Source organism: Pinus tabuliformis, chromosome 4_2, assembly GCF_031772625.1.
Source record: "Pinus tabuliformis cultivar Carrire ecotype Pingquan chromosome 4_2, CPIR1, whole genome shotgun sequence".
NCBI classification, from domain to species: domain Eukaryota; kingdom Viridiplantae; phylum Streptophyta; class Pinopsida; order Pinales; family Pinaceae; genus Pinus; species Pinus tabuliformis.
In genome coordinates this window covers 172215258-172234201 of record NC_142304.1, presented here as the reverse complement: position 1 = coordinate 172234201, position 18944 = coordinate 172215258, and the positions used below count along the sequence as shown (strand labels likewise).

At 38.5% G+C, this 18944-nt stretch overlaps 1 protein-coding gene across 1 annotated transcript in view; it reads right to left on the bottom strand.

The window, feature by feature from the left end:
• LOC149168731 (DUF21 domain-containing protein At4g14240-like) overlaps nucleotides 1–18944 on the bottom strand; it is a 337091-nt gene that overhangs the window by 38391 nt on the left and 279756 nt on the right. Inside the window, exons 7-11 of the mRNA XM_089428391.1 lie at nucleotides 13387–13454; nucleotides 12858–12945; nucleotides 11532–11605; nucleotides 11021–11411; nucleotides 10686–10732 (exon numbers count right to left, since the gene is read on the bottom strand). Coding sequence (XP_089284517.1) covers nucleotides 10686–10732; nucleotides 11021–11411; nucleotides 11532–11605; nucleotides 12858–12945; nucleotides 13387–13454 — 668 coding nt within the window. The remainder of the gene's footprint in view (nucleotides 1–10685; nucleotides 10733–11020; nucleotides 11412–11531; nucleotides 11606–12857; nucleotides 12946–13386; nucleotides 13455–18944) is intronic.

Genomic DNA, 18944 nt, shown 5'->3' with positions numbered 1-18944 from the left:
CTCCAACCCTAGGAAATAATGCATGAGTCTTAGGTCAATCTCGAACTCGAAAGACAACTCCCTATTGCATTGATGAATGAGAGGGTCATCACCTGTCAGAAAGAGATCATCCACATAAAGGACTAGAATGAGAGGTCTGTCCTTTTCAACCTTGAAATATAGGTTCGGGTCAGCATCGCTTCTTGTAAATCCCAGCTTCATAAGATAGCTATTAATCCTCTCATACCAAGCCCTAGGGGCTTGCTTCAACCAATAGAGAGATTTTTTCAACCTATATACATCTGTCTCGCAATCTTGAACCTCAAACTTCCTCCTTAAGTGAACCATGCAAGAAGGCATTTTTGACATCCATATGATGAAGGTTCCATCCTTGCGAGGCAGCAAGGGCTATGATCGAACGGACCGTGGTATATCAGGCAATTGGGGCAAATATCTCATCTTAGTCTACTACTTCCCTTTGAGAGAAGCCTAGAGCTACAAATCTGGTCTTGAATTTCTCAACACTCCCATCAGCTCCATGTTTGATCTTGTAGAGTCATTTCGAAGTGACCACTGACTTGTCCTTAGGTCTAGGAACCATATCCCAGACATCATTCTTCATGATCGACTCTTATTCCTCGTTCATCACATCCTTCCAAACTTGTTGCTTCATGGCTTCTTTGAATGTACAAGCTTATATTGTACTATGGTACTCACGGTAGCTAAGTACCCTTGGTACCTATTCGGCTTCTTGCTTTCACGAAATGTCCCCCTCGGTACAATATGTTTCTCAACATCTTCTAGAGTATCTTTGAGCCACAAAGGCCTTTTCCTTGAAGTAGAGGGCTCACTAGGAGTTAGATCAATGGGATCCATCAGACCTTCAACATCAGGCATCGGTTCATCAGACGGAGGTTCATCCTACTTTTTTGCATCGGCATCATCATTGTCCTTCCTAGGAATAGGAATATCTCGGATCTTTCTAAGAGAAGAATCTTCATCGAAAGTGACAACATGACTTAGTTCCACTTCCCTTTGACCAGGTACATAGATTTTATATGCCTTCGAAGTTTCACTGTAGCCTATAAACGTTCCTTTCTTCCCAAATGCATCTAGTTTGTTGCTTTTCTCTTTCAGTACATGAAAATATACGAGACATCCAAAAATTCTAAAATGAGAAACATCAAGTTTCTTACCAGTCAAAACTTCTTCGGGTGTCTTAAAATCCAAAGCTTGATGTGGGCATCGGTTTTGGACATACACAGCGGTGTAGGCAGTTTCTCCCCATAAGAACTTCGGAAGACCTTGATCATGAAGCATAGCCCGGGTGGCTTCTATGATAGTACAATTCTTCCTTTCGACAACACCATTTTGTTCAGGAGTATAAGCGGTTGTAGTCTCCCTCTTAATATAAGTTTCTCTACAATAGTCTTTGAATTCATTAGACTCATATTGAGTACCATTATCGGTCCTCAGAATTTTGATCTTCTTCCCTGTTTGTTTCTCGACCAAGGCTTTGAAGGAGAGGAACCATTTGAATCCTTCATTCTTCTTCTTTAAGAAATAGATCCATCTCTTGCGAGAGAAGTCATCCACAAAAATAGCATAATATAAATATCCACCCAAAGATGTCAAGGGCAACATATCTGATAGATCAAAATGGACCAATTGAAGAATATCAGTGGTCTGAGTTTCACTTTAGGGGAATGGTCCCCTTGTATGCTTTCCAGCTTCACATCCCTGACAAACACCTTCATGATTTAAGTTGAATTCGAGCATCCCTGTGACGATATTCCTTACATCGAGTAAGGCTTTGAAATGAAGATGAGCAAATCTTTTGTGCCATAATTCGGATTGAAGAGAGGTGTCAAAAATCGTTGCTCCCAACAGACTTCCTCCAACTAGGTAGAGACCTTCAACCTTAAATCCTATAGTGAATGCATCTCTTGGATTCCTTTCCCAAAGACGAACCTTCCCATCAATGAATGAAACCTTAAAAATTTTGTCTTCCATCGCAAAGTTAGAAACCACGTTCCTTTTCAAGTCAGGTACATAAAACACTTCTCGTAGGTGAAGGGTTTGACCTTGATTAAGTGAAGAGTAACGGTCCCAATACTTTCACAGGATAAGTGGCATTATCCCCAAGTATAATCTCCATATTTGTCTTCTTTTCAACCAAGTTTGAGAGAGATTCTTTGTACCCAATGAAGTGCCTTAAGGCATCACTATCAATCAACCAATGGTCCAATGTATCCGGGGGAGAGGCGGTGGAGAGGGGAGAAATAAGATAAAATTATTTTTTCTTTACAACATTAACTTCATCATACCTGGAGTTTCTCTACTTCTTGGGAGGATGACCACCTCCATTTCAAGTAGCAGGAACAATGTTGCATGAAGCGAGGACGAAATGGGGACGTTTTTTGGAAGCGGGGACGCAGAAGCGTCACTTTCCAAAAATCTAGGAAGCGAAGCGTCTGCTATATATATATATATATATATATATATATATATATATATATATATATATATATTTGCATTTATATTCAAAACAAACATCCCAAATACCAAATTAGTTGTAGAAGACATGAAAACATGCATATTTTTGCATAAATCAAGATAGATATGGCATCCATGATTCCATTGTAGTTACTAGTATGTACATCAATGATTAATTATTCGACCATCAACCATCTATATTCTAGCAATTACAAACATACATCAAATTTTTAAGCATATTATAAAACATAAAACATTTAAGCATATTAGAAAACATAAAACATAGAGCATATTATGATTTATCTAGCAAGTGAGCAATTGCCAACATTTTTCATGTCCAAAATTCAAATAATAATGTTTACAAAATAGGTCACTTGGTCACCGCAAAGACAAAAAGGTTCAAATTCACAAGCCTACAAGTCTAATCATTAATCTATGACAAAAGTAGTAAATTGTGAATATATCTACTAATCTCTCCTCCCTCCACCACGAAGAGAATGTGGCGACGGGCCTCCACGTGGTGGCAATGAAGAAGATGGTGCCTGTGGAAGTTGTGGCACTGAATGATGAACACAAACCCCCCGTTGTTGGTGTTGAACCATGGAACCTAGGAACCAAGGGACCAGATAGGGGTGGCATCTCAACTCGATCATCATCATCCTGGAATCGCTCAAAAAATTCATACAAAAAAAAAACCACTAGTTAACAAAAAAATTAAAAAACATGAATTAGAGAAATGCTTTATAAGCAAAATTCATACCACAATGGACATACCTAGATAAGAGCATCCTCTAATTGCTCTAATCGCAACACTCCATCCTCCAAATTGGGCTCCTTTGGATTCCTGTCCCAAATCTTAAGGTCTTTATTACTCTTTGTATCATCACAGTAATGGGACAACAATCGCAAGTTGTAATGAACATAAACCAAGCTCTTTGCCCGGTCTAAACTCAACCTGTTCCTTTTAACATTGTGTATGAAAGAATAAGATCTCCAACACCTCTCTGTCGAAGAAGTGTTTACCACCTGTGATAGCACCCACAATGCAAAAGTTTGTAGAAGTGGAGTAGCCCCTCCATGCATGTTCCACCGCTCAAGAGAAGAAAAAGTCTCTCGATCTCTAATTGCATGCATGCTCTCTAATGGACCAGTGTTAAGCATATAGTTGCTCAACTATCTCCGTACTATGGCAACCTCCTCCTCATTGGGGACTAATTTACTCAATGCAATCATATATTTTTTGTGAACCTGTTGATCTTGGTGTGGTTTTCTCCTAGCTCCCCCCCCCCCCCCCCGGGTGCTGGTGTTGAAAGCCATGATGGATAATAGTATTTAGGTGTCAAAACATATGCTAATGCATGCAATGGAACATTTAGCATTTCCCATCGGTTTTCCACCTCTGCACGAATATAATTGTACAAGGTGATATCTCTAGGCTCAACAATGTCTTTAATCTACACCAACATGCTATCCATTTGCTCATACACCTCCCCAATCATTGGTCGATCTGAATCTCCAAACTTGATCATGTAATAAATTGGTTTGGTGAATTGCAAAACATATTTAACCTGTGACCAAAAGTACATGTCAAGAATAGTGTCCTTGGCTACATTAGCACCATCTCTATCAGTGTCAATTTCATCCCATGTTTCAGCACACACCATATTAGTTAAAGCTTGTCTCACCTTCACTAGCCGCCTAAAGGTGAGGTAATAACTGGCAAATCTTGTCTTTGCAAGTTTAAGCAACTGCAACTTGGAGTAAATGCCATAGAAGTAGTTTACCCTTGTATGCCCGGTGATGAATTTAATGAGTTGCTTCCCTCTCCTGTAAAGCTCATTAATCCACCCACATTCTTTATGCTTCACAATATCATGCATCAAAAGGTTCAATGTGTGAACTAGGCACCCAAACCAAAAGATGGGCGGATGAGTATGCTCAATAACTTTTGTTGCTGCCTTACAATTTGCTTCATTATCTGTGATCACTTGAACCACATTATTCAGACCAACATCTTTGGTTGATTGCAATAGGAGATCTACAATGTTTTGGGAAGATGCACTGATGGAGAAGGAGTTATGACATGTAATAAATAATGCACCACTAGCAGTAACACCAAGAACATTTATCAAATGTTGGTTTCTAATACTTGTCCACCCATCTGATACAATGGATACCCACAATCTACCCACTCATTTGTATAATGTGTCAAAGCTCTTTGAACCTTTGCTTTTTCTCTTTCTAATAACATTGTTCTAGCTTTCTCATAGTCGGGGGACTTGTATCATTTTGGGGCTTCATTGATGGCCTTTACCATTTCATGCCAATAGGGAGAGTGAAGCACATTGAATGGTACATCGCAAGCACAAAGAAATCGGACTATCTTTCCATCCACATCATCCCTCCCAGCAACATTAAGGAAATCCCCTATTGTTCTTCTACCTCCAGAGCTTCCACAAGTACCATGAGGAGATGAGCTACCAAATCTAGAGGTTGCACTTGATTTAGAATGAGTTTTTTGTTTCTTGCTTTTTTGTTGTGCAACCTCCTCTATTTGGATGTATTTTCTTTTTTGTTCAGCTGAAATGTTTGGGCAAATTTGTACCCCACAGGACTCTTTTTTCATCACTGTCCATCACCCCACAAAGATGCCTCCTCACACGGGTATATCAACCACAAAATGGTTTTCCTCCATGACAACCATGAGGGCACAAAAATTTGTAGCTTCCACCACCCTTTCCCCTTTCAAGTTTGGTCACATAGTTCCACAAGGGTGTTAATGCAGCTTTCCCCTCTAGTGTTTCAGTGTCCCCTTCAAGTTCAAGTTCAACTTCATCCTCTTCCTTCTCAAACCCTTCCTCCTCATCATACATTGGGTCACTCATATTGGGACCACTATCCTCTTGTGCTTCTTCCCTTCTATTCCTACTCCACCTTGCCATCATTAAAACCGAAAGTGGAATAATACATAGAAGGCCAAAACAACACCATCTTGGAATATGGATATAGGTGGTGGACAACCTGCAATTAAATGAGCAAGTAGAAACAATGGGAAAGAGTAGGAGATGGAGGAGAAAAATACAAAAAAAATGTCAAAAAAATAAGGGAGTTTGGCGTTTGCACTTACCTCTTTAGCTCTTGTAGATGGAAGTCCTCCAAGCTCCTCCAAACTCTCTTCTCTTTTCGTCTCCTCTCTTCTCTTCTCCTCTCTTCTCCAAGCTTTCATAAACTCAAAGTGAAAAAATGAGAGATGAATGGGGGGTTATATCCCTTCATTCCTCACCCTAACCCAAGGTGGACCCACCCCCAACAAAGCAAAATGCCAAAAATAAAAATAAAAATAAAAAACAGCTCTTTTTTTGGCCGCACGACGGAAAACGGAGGAAGCTGTACGAAATCGCTCGCGATCTATACGCTTCGTACTCTGAAGCTTGACGCTTCGTACAGCGGAAGCATCGTACAAAGCGTGTTTCGGAAAAACCAAAACGTGTTTCGGTCACATGCTTCCAAAATTTCCAGGAAGCATGTTTATCAAAAACCGAAACGCACTTCGTACGGCGCTTCCCCCACGCATCCGTTTTGATCGGGGGGGGACGTTTCTTGCAACATTGAGCAAGAGCATTCCTCTTTCCTTTGTTATTGAACCTGTTGTTCCTTCAATTGTCATTGCCCTTGAAGTTGTTGTTGTTGTTGTTGTCATCATCTCTTGGAGTATCCTTCTTGTGAGGACACTCTCTAGCGAAGTGGCCAAACCTGTTATAATTGAAGCACCCTCCTTTTTTTCGTTCTTTGAATCCCATCTTGAACCCTTGTCCTTGATTCCTTGGACCAGCATTGTTCCTTCTTTTAGAATGAGCAGAGAAGGCAGTAGGATTGTTTCCATTTGAGGGCTTGTCTCTTTCCATCATCCTTATTTCTTCTTGAGTGCATCTGGCCAATAGTTCCTCAAATCTTGAAATCCTATCATTGTTGAGGATGGTAGTCTTGAACACATCCCATTCTCTTGTAAGGCCTCCAAGTGGAATTAGAGTGAGCTCCCTGTCACCAATGACTTCTCCAATAGATAAGAGATCATTTTTGATCTCGGTGATCCTCATGAAGTAGGATTTGATGGATTCTCCTCTATCCATCTTGATGTCTTTCAACATGTTCTTGAAAAAGAGAATTTGATTTGCATTGTTCACTTTAAACATCGCAACCAGCCTTTCATACATCTCCTTAGATGTTTCCAAATCAGAAATATATGCAACCAAAGGCTTATGAATGGAATCAACAATAATCTTCTTAGCTTTTACCTCACTTTTCTTGTACTTGGTTTGAGCAGCAGTGGATGCATTTTAAGGAGGCTCTATTATTCTGCCTTTGACATGACATCGCTCTCTTCCAAAGTCAAATCCAAAGTCATCTTCCATGCATGATAGTCGGATTTGTCCTTAACCTTGTCCTCAAATTTGAAGAAAGATGTAGTCATCACTGGTACTAGTTCCAAGTCCTTGTCCAACAACTTCCTTTAGTGATTGCTTTGATTCACTCTTGCTTGGGCTTTGTCTTCACCTCACCTCTGATACCATGTTAAATTTAGATAACAATGGTATGTTCTATGCTTAAGCCAATTTACTTCAATGTTCCTTTAGCAGCCCAATGACAAATTCCAATTATATCCAGTAGCAATCACATTATATAAACATTGAACATAAATGCAGATAGAACATAAAATCATATGCAGAAGACAAGCCAAGACAAGAGGACAAAAGATGTGGCGAATGCCAGGGGCGAACCCCAATGTGGGGAACCCTTTGATCAAATCTTCTTATTATTCCTCAATAGTTCAGCAAAGAGAGATAGAGAGAGAGAGTATAAAGCTGCCCCAAAATGTCCTCCAGTCATCTCGGTCAACAACAGTCCAATTCGGCCTTCCTAGAGAGTCAAAATCAGCCCAAAACAAGTCGGTCAATCCCAATCAAAGGAGAGAGAAACACTGTTGTAATTTTCAGCAGTCAAATTTGAAGTCAACACTAGTCAACCTACCCCAAACTTCTCGATTTTTGTGCCAATAAATGCGGCCTAGGTCAAATTTATAGCCCAAAAAACGAGGTCAATGTTGGTCAAATCACCCCAAATCAACGCTAGTCAATGCCCTGAAAACTTCGACCTGTTTTACCCAGAAAAACTTGGCCTCCTACCACATGTGCGAAGAAGAGAGAGACAGTTGCCTGTTACACATGTGAAGAGAGAGAGGGAGAGACCTCCAAGCTGTATGAACCAATCAAGAGAGAGATGATGATGTGATGAGATGATGTCCAAATGAGTAAAAGGTCACCTCTATTTATACAATTCGTTGAGGGTGAGGAGACACATCTATTGGGTTTCATGAGCCTACATTTTGTTGATTTCTAATAGCATCGAATGTGCTCGAAGTCTCAAATTTTATAGGGAATCTTGCGCACATATATTCCAAAGAACCCAGAAAGCGTCTTAGGAAATTCCACCTGGAGACAATTTTATTAAAATAATTAATTATTTTTTATGGGACCCTAAGTTTAAACTTGGGATAATAAAATAATTAATGGGTATTAATCTACTTATGGGTGTAAATTCTAGAAGAAGACGAGGATCAAGCATAAATGATCTTAGCCATTGAGTAGCTTCTAATCTGGGTCGTTGAATGTCAACGAGAAGATTATTTAAGGAGGCTTAAGGGTCATTTGGAAGACACACAGAGTTGATCAGTCAGATCAAATTGTTGAAGATACAGGCAACGCAGTGATTTGTAGTGATCACACAGTGAGGGGCAGAGGGAATTTTGGCTAGAGGATCTTCTCTGAAGCCAAGAATACTCAGTAGAGAGGCAGAGCGACACACAGAGGAGGCAGCGCAGAGGCCAGAGAAGGTGACACAAATCCAAGAAGGGCTCGTGCAAGCCCCACGCAGAGCAACGTAGAAGTCCAAATTCGCTGAGGAGGTTGACGTTTTTGAGCCGGTAGGGCTGGAATCAACTCCAGAAAGCAAATCGATCTCCAGCAGAGGTGACACAGTGCCTTAGTGGCTAACGCAAGACCCACACAGGGGCAATGTAGAAGTAGTCAGGGCCTCGTTGGTTCATCTGCTGGATCAACCGGGACTTGCAGTGTAGAATGAGGTAATCTCACTAATTTCTTCTGCCGAGTGATATTCTCTGTAACTGGATTGCCGAAAAGGCATCCAATAGTTGTATTCAGAAATACTTCAGCTTAATAATAAAACCCCTCAGATCTATTGCACCGGTTTTCCCGCATTGGGTTTTCCTGCATTGGGTTTTCCCGAGGACGTTTGTCCAAAAACAACTATGTCATTTGTGTGTATCTTTCTCTAGTGTTTAGTGTCTTGTTTAGGCATATTATTTAATGGTGTAGGCTGCAGTGCATGTATTTCGATGTTTGTCATAGGAAACTTCAAATAACATGTTCATGTAAATCTAACAAGTAGGAGAAATATCATCAGTTGCTGCAGTAAGGATTCACGGGTTTAAGGAATTTTCACACATTTGATTGTGGCCGACCTTGACAATTTGTCCATAAGAGAAATAAATTCATAATTCCATTTTTGCTTGTCAGAATGAGATGATCTTTATATCAAAATTGTATCTCTCCTAAAGAGGAATCCAATGCAATAATCATCTCCATCATCTGAGTTGTCCTGAGGTGGAAGTTGGCCCTAGTTGCCAATTTTAACAGGTTGAGATCAATTCTCCCAAATGACCCCCCTCATACATTGGCCCCATCACTTAAAAGTCTCCTAGCACCTTTTTCAAGTTGTGTACCTTTTTAATTTCTCTCATAAAGAGGATTTTCTCCTCACTTTAATATTAGAAAAGTTACAAGTACATTTAGTACTTTTAACATAAATTTATTTTATAAAGTACAAGTGACTTAATATTAGAAAAAGCACATGGCACAACACATCTAAGTACCTTTTCCCTCCATGACATTAATATAACTCATAAATGTCATCAAGACAAAAGCCATTAACGTGCTCACTATGCTAAAAGGGATAAAAGCTTATTAACACCTCTTGTTGGTACTATTTTCAACATGTTTCACATTTATCAGTGGGCCGAGTTCTGCTCCTAGTCACTGGGTCGGAGTGCTGAAGCAGAGAGGGCGTATTATCTGAGTATTCGCTGGAAGACTGGGCCGTGTTCTTTCCTTACTGGTGGGGGTCTAAACATAGACCGAAGTCACCTCTCTGCTGGCTGTGTATTATACATCTGATCTTCATTTTATCAGGCTAAAGAGTGGCACCAAGAAGGTAGAAAACAGACTTCTCCCAAAGACTATTTATCTATACCATAAAGGGCCGCGCGTTTCTTCATTATGCTGGAGGTGTGGACTGTTGGTTTATTATTGATATTCCTTTGCTGGTCTCTGCGTGTTTGGGGCTCAATATGTATATATTTATATTATTACCTCTGTGGGAATACTATATTTTATTGCTGGTGGTATTCTAATGTTGCAACAGTCATCTACAATCATTCTTTCTTCTACTGCTCACTGGTATTTCTGATCTCAGTCCTATTCTTAATGCTGGAGTATGTGTTATCAGTCATATATATGCCTTTAAATTTAATGCAATAGTGGATATCAGCTGTTCTGAAGTATTTCTATCATGTATGCTTGGTACTATTTGTATTATTTCTATTACAATGTTTGAAGAGAACACATACAGTACGCTACCTGCCAACTGTTTGCCATAATACCACAGTGACCCAAAATGAATAAACTCACATTCCTCATGGGGTTTTTCTAGATATTCCGTAGTGGGTATCTTACAAAAAGGAATCCACTCTTTCTCAATCTAATGTACATTCCTTTCTGCACTTGTGTGTGTAAAACCAACAGGAAGGCTAATTTCAAGCTTCAGCAGTTATTGTACACCTTACAGAATTCGATCTAACATTCCCTTATTTATTTTTTGACCTGCCATTTAGAAGGTTCAAAATATTTTTATAGGCATGCTTCCTAACAGCTATAATAGCACAGTCAATCAAATAACAAAATTAAAACAATAAAGGTGGAATTTTCCAGGAAATGGTGCAATAATTACTTTTTTATTCTATTGCAGAATTTCCCACTACTAGAAGTTTTTTAAAGCATCACAAACCACACTCAAAGAAAAAGGTACTAAATGGATAACATAGCAAATTCAAGGTGCACAGAAGCTCTCTTGCATACCTCTTGTGAACATCAATGTACTCATCTGTCTCATCAACAATTTCTTCCTGGAGGAATTTAATGAGAAAATGCAAAAGGTTAAAAGAAACTCCAGACACTAATGCATTCAACTCAGATTTGCAATGAACTAAAACTTGAATTAGTTATGAATCATGACAAACTAATCCCTTCATGTTCCAATATACAATAACTTTCCAAATTACTTTTCAATGATATGAATTAACATTGTATGATGAGCTAACAAATTGTCTTAAAAACGTAGGATGGATTTGAAAGGTGCTATTGTCATGATAAATAGCAAATATCCTTTACAATGAAAAGAGCATGCATCATACCTGCAACAATTCTTCAAATACATCCTCAAGTGTGATGATACCTATGACCTCCCCATCTTCAATGTCATCTGGGATCCTACTTTCTACACTGAGGGAATCATCATGCCCTTTTTTATTCCGTTGCTTATTTTCTGAATTAATTTTGGTAGTCAAGCATGCATTACCACTTTGACCCTTGTCAACATCAATTATAGTCTCAACCTGATTTGGCACCAGAGTAGAATTCAAATTGGATTCCTTCATTATCTTCTCAGGACTTTCCTGAGGCTTTTCTTCATTGCTACCACATTGAGGCTTCTGTTTTCCCTTAGTCTTTACAACAGCAGCCATGTGACTACTTCCCTTCTGAAATTCATTCAAGATATCATATAGAGGCATATCTGCTGGAACCCTGCAACATCAAATTATAATATAGAGATAAACCAAAATCCATAATTACAGTTGACACTATTAGATCACAAAACCAATACACAAGAGCTATTGACACTAAAACAAGTAGCAATTAGTTCACCTGGGTATCCTCCTAATTGAAACAGCACTAACAGGAGTCTCAGTCTCAGCACGCACCGTTAGAAGGCTTTTTACCTGTTGACATTCAGCATTAACACATAAACATTAAACATAATGAAAACAGCCCAATCTATCAAGCAAACTCTTGAATCTTCAGATAAAAGATATTATAAACTTTTCTCATAACTGATAGCACCTCCATTTAATTGACAGGAGCTAATATCACAACAAGGATGAAAACTGGCATGGCAAACTCCCAAACCAGGCATTTGGATGCTGATTTTTGCACTTCTAAACAAAATCTCAATGAGGCAGGGGTGCAAGAACTGTTGTAGATTACAAAAAATACAATAAGCTTGTATACCGCAAAGTCTCCAGATTGACCACTAATGATTAAGCGAGTTTATAGGCTGATAAGAGGTGTCAAAGTCCACTCAATCTAAGAATGAAAAACTCAAAATTGAAGGTGAGTCAAATATTGTTGTCAGACATTGTTATTGATTTATTATCTAGGGGTGCTAAACAGGTCAGCTGAGCAATTGAATCAAGGCTTCAAACAGTGAAAGAAATATATGGGCCCCGGTAGAGGAAGCTAATATAAGTCATGCCAGGAAAGGAGCAAATCAATTGACAGATGGCCTAGCCAGTATGAGGATTAAAACGAATTGTCATGAGTACTTATGACAAGGAATGCAGTAAAAATAAACTCCTTTAGAAAACTAACAGTAAGTCCCAGCCTCCAGGGTGCTCATCTAAATGAACTTGACCATCTCATATTCTAGAATTCAGCATCTAAACTGGGGAAGGGATGAAAAATGGAAAAGGAATTGAAAGAAGCGAAGATGTCATATAAGATCTTGAGAGGGTTACATTAGTAGTGCAGCTGATAGAAATGGATAAAGAGGAACTGAGGGTATCACGAAAACATAAAATGCATTTATCTATGTGGCCAGGATCTGGGAATAAGTGATGGACCTGTGAATTGACTTGTTCATGGGATTGAACAAGCTACTGAAGGATATGCACAGGCCATTACAAATTTACAGCCCCAGATTAGTAAACAATTTCACCTTGAGAGAGGGAGTTGCTAATGAAGCTCACCACAAGCATGCTCAAAACATGGCCATGAACAGAAAATAACGAGTACAATGGCATTCTTCAAGGGCTTAATGAAATTACTTGAAATTGAAATCAGATATCTCAAGAAAGGATGGGCAGAAATAACTGGGCAAATGAATCTCATCGATGCCAGTTAAAAAATCAGTGTCTTTCTAAGTAAAAATGCCTATAATATAAATTATTTTTTGATAAACAGCACTGATCATACCAAAAGAAGACCTATTATGTTCTTAGGATTTCCAGAATACACAGGAACCCGACTGTGGCCTCGAGCTAGAATCTTCCCCATTGCCTCCCTGCAAAAGTTAAACTTCTTTAGAATTCATAGGCATCTTGAACTAGGTCTTAAACTGAAGATCAGTCAAAGCAACATTAAAGAGGTCCATTCAAAGTTTTTTACCATCAATATATGTTACGCAGTAAAGAACAAAGCCAATTCAAAATTCACGTTTGTTTGAATATGCCTTTTTATCTTCCTCAAATTAGCTGAAACTGCAATAAAATTTAAATCTGCTAACAGAAGAGAATATATTGAGTCCACAAGTTTCCAGTAAATATGGTTATGTTTTGACACACCTCCTATTAACTTAATTGCCCAACATTTCCTTTAATGCAAAACAAAATAGTTGGCCCTTGCAATAATTTTTACCAGTATAGTGATATGCAAGTGGACAATAAACTATGCAAAAATGCATAAAATCAAACTAAACCACTATCAACGGAAGCAATGAGCTTACCAATCGAGCTTAGTGTTGACATCTAATGAAAAAGTTGATTCAATTGGGGTCATAGCCTCCTCTGCAGTCTGGCAGTTACATTTGCACCACACACAAAAAAATGAAATCTTAATCAGAGAACGATAAAAATTGCCATATGGATATAAGCATATTGACTAGAAAAAAGTAATAATGATGTAAAAGCATCCAAATCTTAATTCTAGAAGAATTTCTTAATTCCAGCATTAGGGTATGACAAAGGCTTGCTTTCATATCATCACTAAGAGCTCATTCTCACGAATTAGGTTCAATCCATATTGATAGTTTATTCATGTTTATTTTCTCTAAAGTGCAAAAATTAAGCGATTCTTGTTTGTTCAAGAGTATACTCCTCTGATCAAGTACCCAGAAAGTCTCTTATTTTAGAGTCAGGAAATGCCTCAGCCGCACCTTCAACCTCTTACAGGCAATACCCTGCTGCAGTCTGAAATTTCAGACCTTAAAAACAATCAGGCAGGAATCCTGAACCAGCAAGAACATTTCAAACAGGCAACAGAGCAGGACACCAATTCTTTCAAAAAGCAGAACCCACAATTGTCAATTTTGTGATGAAAACTAAATTTGAAGAAGAAGGGCTTCTGCAGCATATGGAAATATCAGATTCTGTGGAGGGACCAAGAGTGCTTGCTTTTTGGATTTGATATCATATTTGTGCCCCTTGGTTACACAAGTCTAATGATGTTACTTTTAGCAACACGTGGGATTGTTTGCAAGGTTTCGTTTCAGTTTTAGTTATATGCAAAGTCACATTCACATGTTAGGATCACAAGAAGATGAGAGGATCTAATGGAACCAAACAGCCAACCCAATAACACACAAAAACAAAGGACAAACCAACACTAAACAAGTGCAATAGTGTTGTCCAAAAGATGCACTAGAAAAAGGAAAACATAGAAATAGAACAAAAGAACACCAAAGAAAAAATGCCCATAGGCTTAATCACTTGAATAAAAGAATGATGCTCATAGGCTTAATCACTTGTATTCAAGAATGATCACATGATCACAAAAGATAATATTAAAAATGAGGTTTGAGTTGTGTATATTTTATACACAACTCAAATAGGGATCCCTCCCAAAAGGAGCTATAGAACCACATATATAGGGCACACTCCCAAAAAAGGTTGTTGAGCCTATATAAATTGCACAAAATGCCACATTTAAAATTTCACCTCAACCTTTAAGTCTCTAGAATATATTCCCTATGAATTTTCAACATTAGGGATGATCTGAAATGTTAAACCACAGCAGTAATATTTCACTTCTCTTCAATCCTTTTCAGACAATCGCACAGGGGAATAAATAACATACAAGTGTAATTCAATACCATAATGTTACAGTTCTTCGGGTGCATTTTTACATGCATATAACAGATCTGAATTCTCATATGACCACAAATTATAACAGCAATGTACCTGCTCCTTTCTCTTCAAGATATGTATAAATAGCTTAACCATTTTAGCTATATGTTATGTCAAATCAGCATGAACAACAAGTGCTAGAACCTACCCAATCAAGAAGATAGCATAAGTTGACAATTAAATCTGCAAGTACCCAATATTTGGATAAATGGAAACTTCTTTTATATAAGAGATAAAGTACAAATACATAGCACAACTTTATCATAAAGCTGGTATAATTCAAACCAATGTTGCACTAATCGTTATCGGGATATTATCAGCGCGGGGAAAAAATCGGAAAAAATCATAAAAATCAAGAAAAAATCGGGAAAAAATCGTAACATACAAAAATATTCATTTTTTGCAATTTTTTTAATATCTAAAGCATCTACAACATAAAATAAATACATTGACACATAAATATGATAAAAGAACTAATATAAGATGTTTAATATCATTTCTAGTGCCACGTCACACATAACAGTGAATCAAGTCCTGAATAGTAAGTCCTGATTCATGACTCCCAACTCAGCCTCAAAATATCAACAAAAAATATAATAATGTATCTCATATCATAAGCCATAATGTCATATACAATGAAATGAACCAAATAACTAAAGTCTAATACTACTGATTTCCTTTGCCCCTCTAGATGTAGATGTCGGTGGAGTTGGCAGTAGACTCTGATGTGCTCTAGAAGCTGAAGAACTAGGAGCTACAGGAGGTAGACCACGTCCTCTACTAGTCACATGGGTAGCTTGGGTCACCTCCTCCTCCTCATATACCAAAAAAAATTCCCCCACGATTTTTTCCCTAAAAATTGGCAAAACAAAAACCCAATTTTATCTTCTTTTTGAAAAAATCGCAATAAAACGATTTTATCGCGATTTTTTGGCGATTAGTGCAACACTGATTCAAACTCACCAAACCCTAACTAGAGAAACCATAAGAAAACCTAAGCCACCAACTCCTACTATCTAGAAACCAGTCCATACAAAAGCTGGTCACCCCACCAAAGATCCTCAACAAACTAGCATCACCACCAACAAGTCCTTAGCACCTACACTTGCATTCTACAAGTGTACAAGACAACTCCTCTTCTTCTCCACAAGCATAACAAGTAGCACTAGGGTTTCCAAACGCCACAAAACCCTAATCTTCTTCTTTCACAAGACATACAAGATAAAATGTGTCATGTTCCTTTTCTTGGTTTCCCTTATGGCGTGGTTAGGATGGACTTCCAAGGTTGGAGGCAGCTGGGTCACAAGAGCAGGTTTACAACATTAATGGGCCCAGGGGCCTTTGGAGGGTTTCATGGGGTTTTGAGGTGTTTCTATGGGATCTGATGGCATTCGCTTCGCATATTCCATCATACGCATAGCTTGATTTTTGTTTCGTTGCATTCTGACAACTTTCGAAAATTAGGTTATTATTGGACCTAACTCAATTAATTACGGTTAAGGTGCCATTCTCGGAGGAATACTTGATGCAAAACCTTAGTGTAATAGCTCGTTGGAACAGGAAAGAGAAGATCTACAAGATGAGATGGTATGAAGTGACTTTCAGTGGCCTAAAGAGGGATGGTGGCTGGTTTACCATTTTCTCGAATTAAAAAGGTATTTTAATTAAAATTAAAAGTGTGAAAAAGTACCAAGTGATTAAAATAAGGCTTCTAGAGGGGTCCATTAGATCTATAAAAGAGGAGCGAGAGACCATTTGAGGATATCTTGGATTTGAGCATTTGTCTTTGTGGAGAGTGGAGAACTTGGTTCTCAACTTCTATAAGCCCCAGGACAAAAACCCTCGGGTGATTTAGTGAGAGTGGGCAAGCACCCAACTATCCCCTTGGTGAGTTCATCCAAAATTCACAAGAGAGCCTAGCAGTCGCAGTGCAGTTCAATTTTGAGAGGGTCGGTGCAACATTGGAGCAAATTCTTGAGGCCGACTTTTTCCATCTTAGTTATTTTGATTGTAGCAGCATGTAAACCCCAGTTTATCTATTATAATAAAAGTTGAGATTATTTTTGTTCCTCTTATGATTAATTTGTAGTACCCTATTTATCTCAATTTTACATGCCAATGTTTTGTTAATTGAATGAAATTTTATCTGAAGCATTTTGTGAGTTAAAAATTCCATGAATCTGTCAAATTTTCTCGTTTGGGACATTAAAGTGGTATCAAAGTTGTGCATCCTGCGAGCCTGTGGACTTGTTTATCAAAATTGTCAAACCATATTTATCACAGGTGCTGGATGCAATTATTTTCTGAAGATAAACCCTTGGATCAATGGAAAATTCAGAAGCAAAATTTATGCATTTCCAGTAGAATTTCAAGGGACCAATATCAATTGATTTTTGGGTCGAAGTGCACATAGACAATTATTTATTAAGGAGTTGTGGCGCTATTCGTTGGGTGTGATTCAAAGCTATGGGCCGAAATATATGACAAGAGGGAGCCAATATTGTCTAGTGTGAGCTTTCCTAGAGGCTGAGCCACTAAGCCTCTGGGGAAGTGATCACTATGAAATACAAAGATTTCCATTTTCCAAAAGATCAAGCTAATCTAGTGCATCATTGATTGTGCGTTGTACATTGTGGTGATTAGTGAATTGATGGGTGGTGCAAATTGTGTGAACATAATTGTATTCATGGATATGGTCGATTGATTATATGGGGCAATTATGAGTCGGCTCTTGTGGCAATGTTTTTGTGCGTAGAACCATATTGTACTCGCCAAGCCGACTCAAGACTGGAGATTGAGGCCGAGTTGTCTATGTACGAGGGGCTGAGAATGACAATCTTTTAACTGCATGGATTCACTGAGTCTTCAATGGAAAGTGTGCACGGGTTCTACAAATTGATTGTCGGAGAACCGAGATCGAGCGTTGAATTTAGATGATTGACGGATTAGTAGCTATGTAATCGCAGACCAACCGAAGCTTTGTGACTGTAGCCACTTGAGCGAGAGACAGAGTACGTGATCGGTGCATTAAATTGTTAAGTGTAATGCTCAGTTGATGTAAATGGAGTGTTGCGGACCGTGTTGTGTCGAGTAGTAAAAGTGAATCATTGTGCACGACTATTGAAGCACAAGGGACGAGAAAATCGTTGTCACAATTGAGTTGTTGGGCAAATCAAATATGAACAAAGAGATCAAGGTGCGCAATTGTATGCAAAGGTGTGAGCGATCAATATTTGATCTGCGAAACATTGTGAACACCTGTAATACCAAAGGTGATTGGGTCAAGCGTTGCTTGGAGGAAATTGACTACACAGGGATTATTTGTTCGTTAAGGCCACACGTTATTGGTTAATCTCAGCTGAGCCATACATTGTTGTACACCTAGGCATTGGAAGGAGTTGAACATATTTATATAAACATATTATCACATATTGTTGGAGGTCAACGGCAGTATCATTCTCGCGGGCTGGAGGTAGTGTGATTGTTATGGTCAGAAGATATAAATGTATGTGGGTAGTTGTTCAATCAATATTGGCTTGGTTGTTGTGGATGAATTGTTGTTGGCAGAGATTTGGTTTGAATCAGAGCATGTGCGTATGAGGTAACAGAGGAGTGTGCTCTGGCTAATCGTGGCAGTCATGGATGTTGTGTGAGTGTGTTAAAGGAGAACAACACATGGAATTTGTGGGTTGTTTCAGTCGGTGAATACATACAGCCTATGTGAAGTGCAAAGTTGTGGGCTTGTGTCCCGTTTGTCTTGCTGGACTAGTACATCATTATATGGTTGTATAGATGATTGTGAAGCTAATTCTTGAGCATCGTATAACCAAGTTCACTACATCTTATCTTTTCATTTATTAATGGTATGACTGTAAGCCTTCAGAAAGCCACTATATAATCTCTGGTGACTGGAAATACCGTTTAATAACTGCATTATTATATCATTTTTCCTCTCATTGTAGACTGATACAATCATTATGGCGTTATTCTAAAGCAATTTCATAATTTTAATATTGGTACAATATATTCATATGAACCAAACAACAAAACATACCTAAAGTAGATTGTTGTGCACCCTCTGAAGTCCGATTCAATGAGAAATGATGAGCCTATGGATGTCATGTCACTAAGTGTTTTCATAAGTACATGTTGTTGTAAT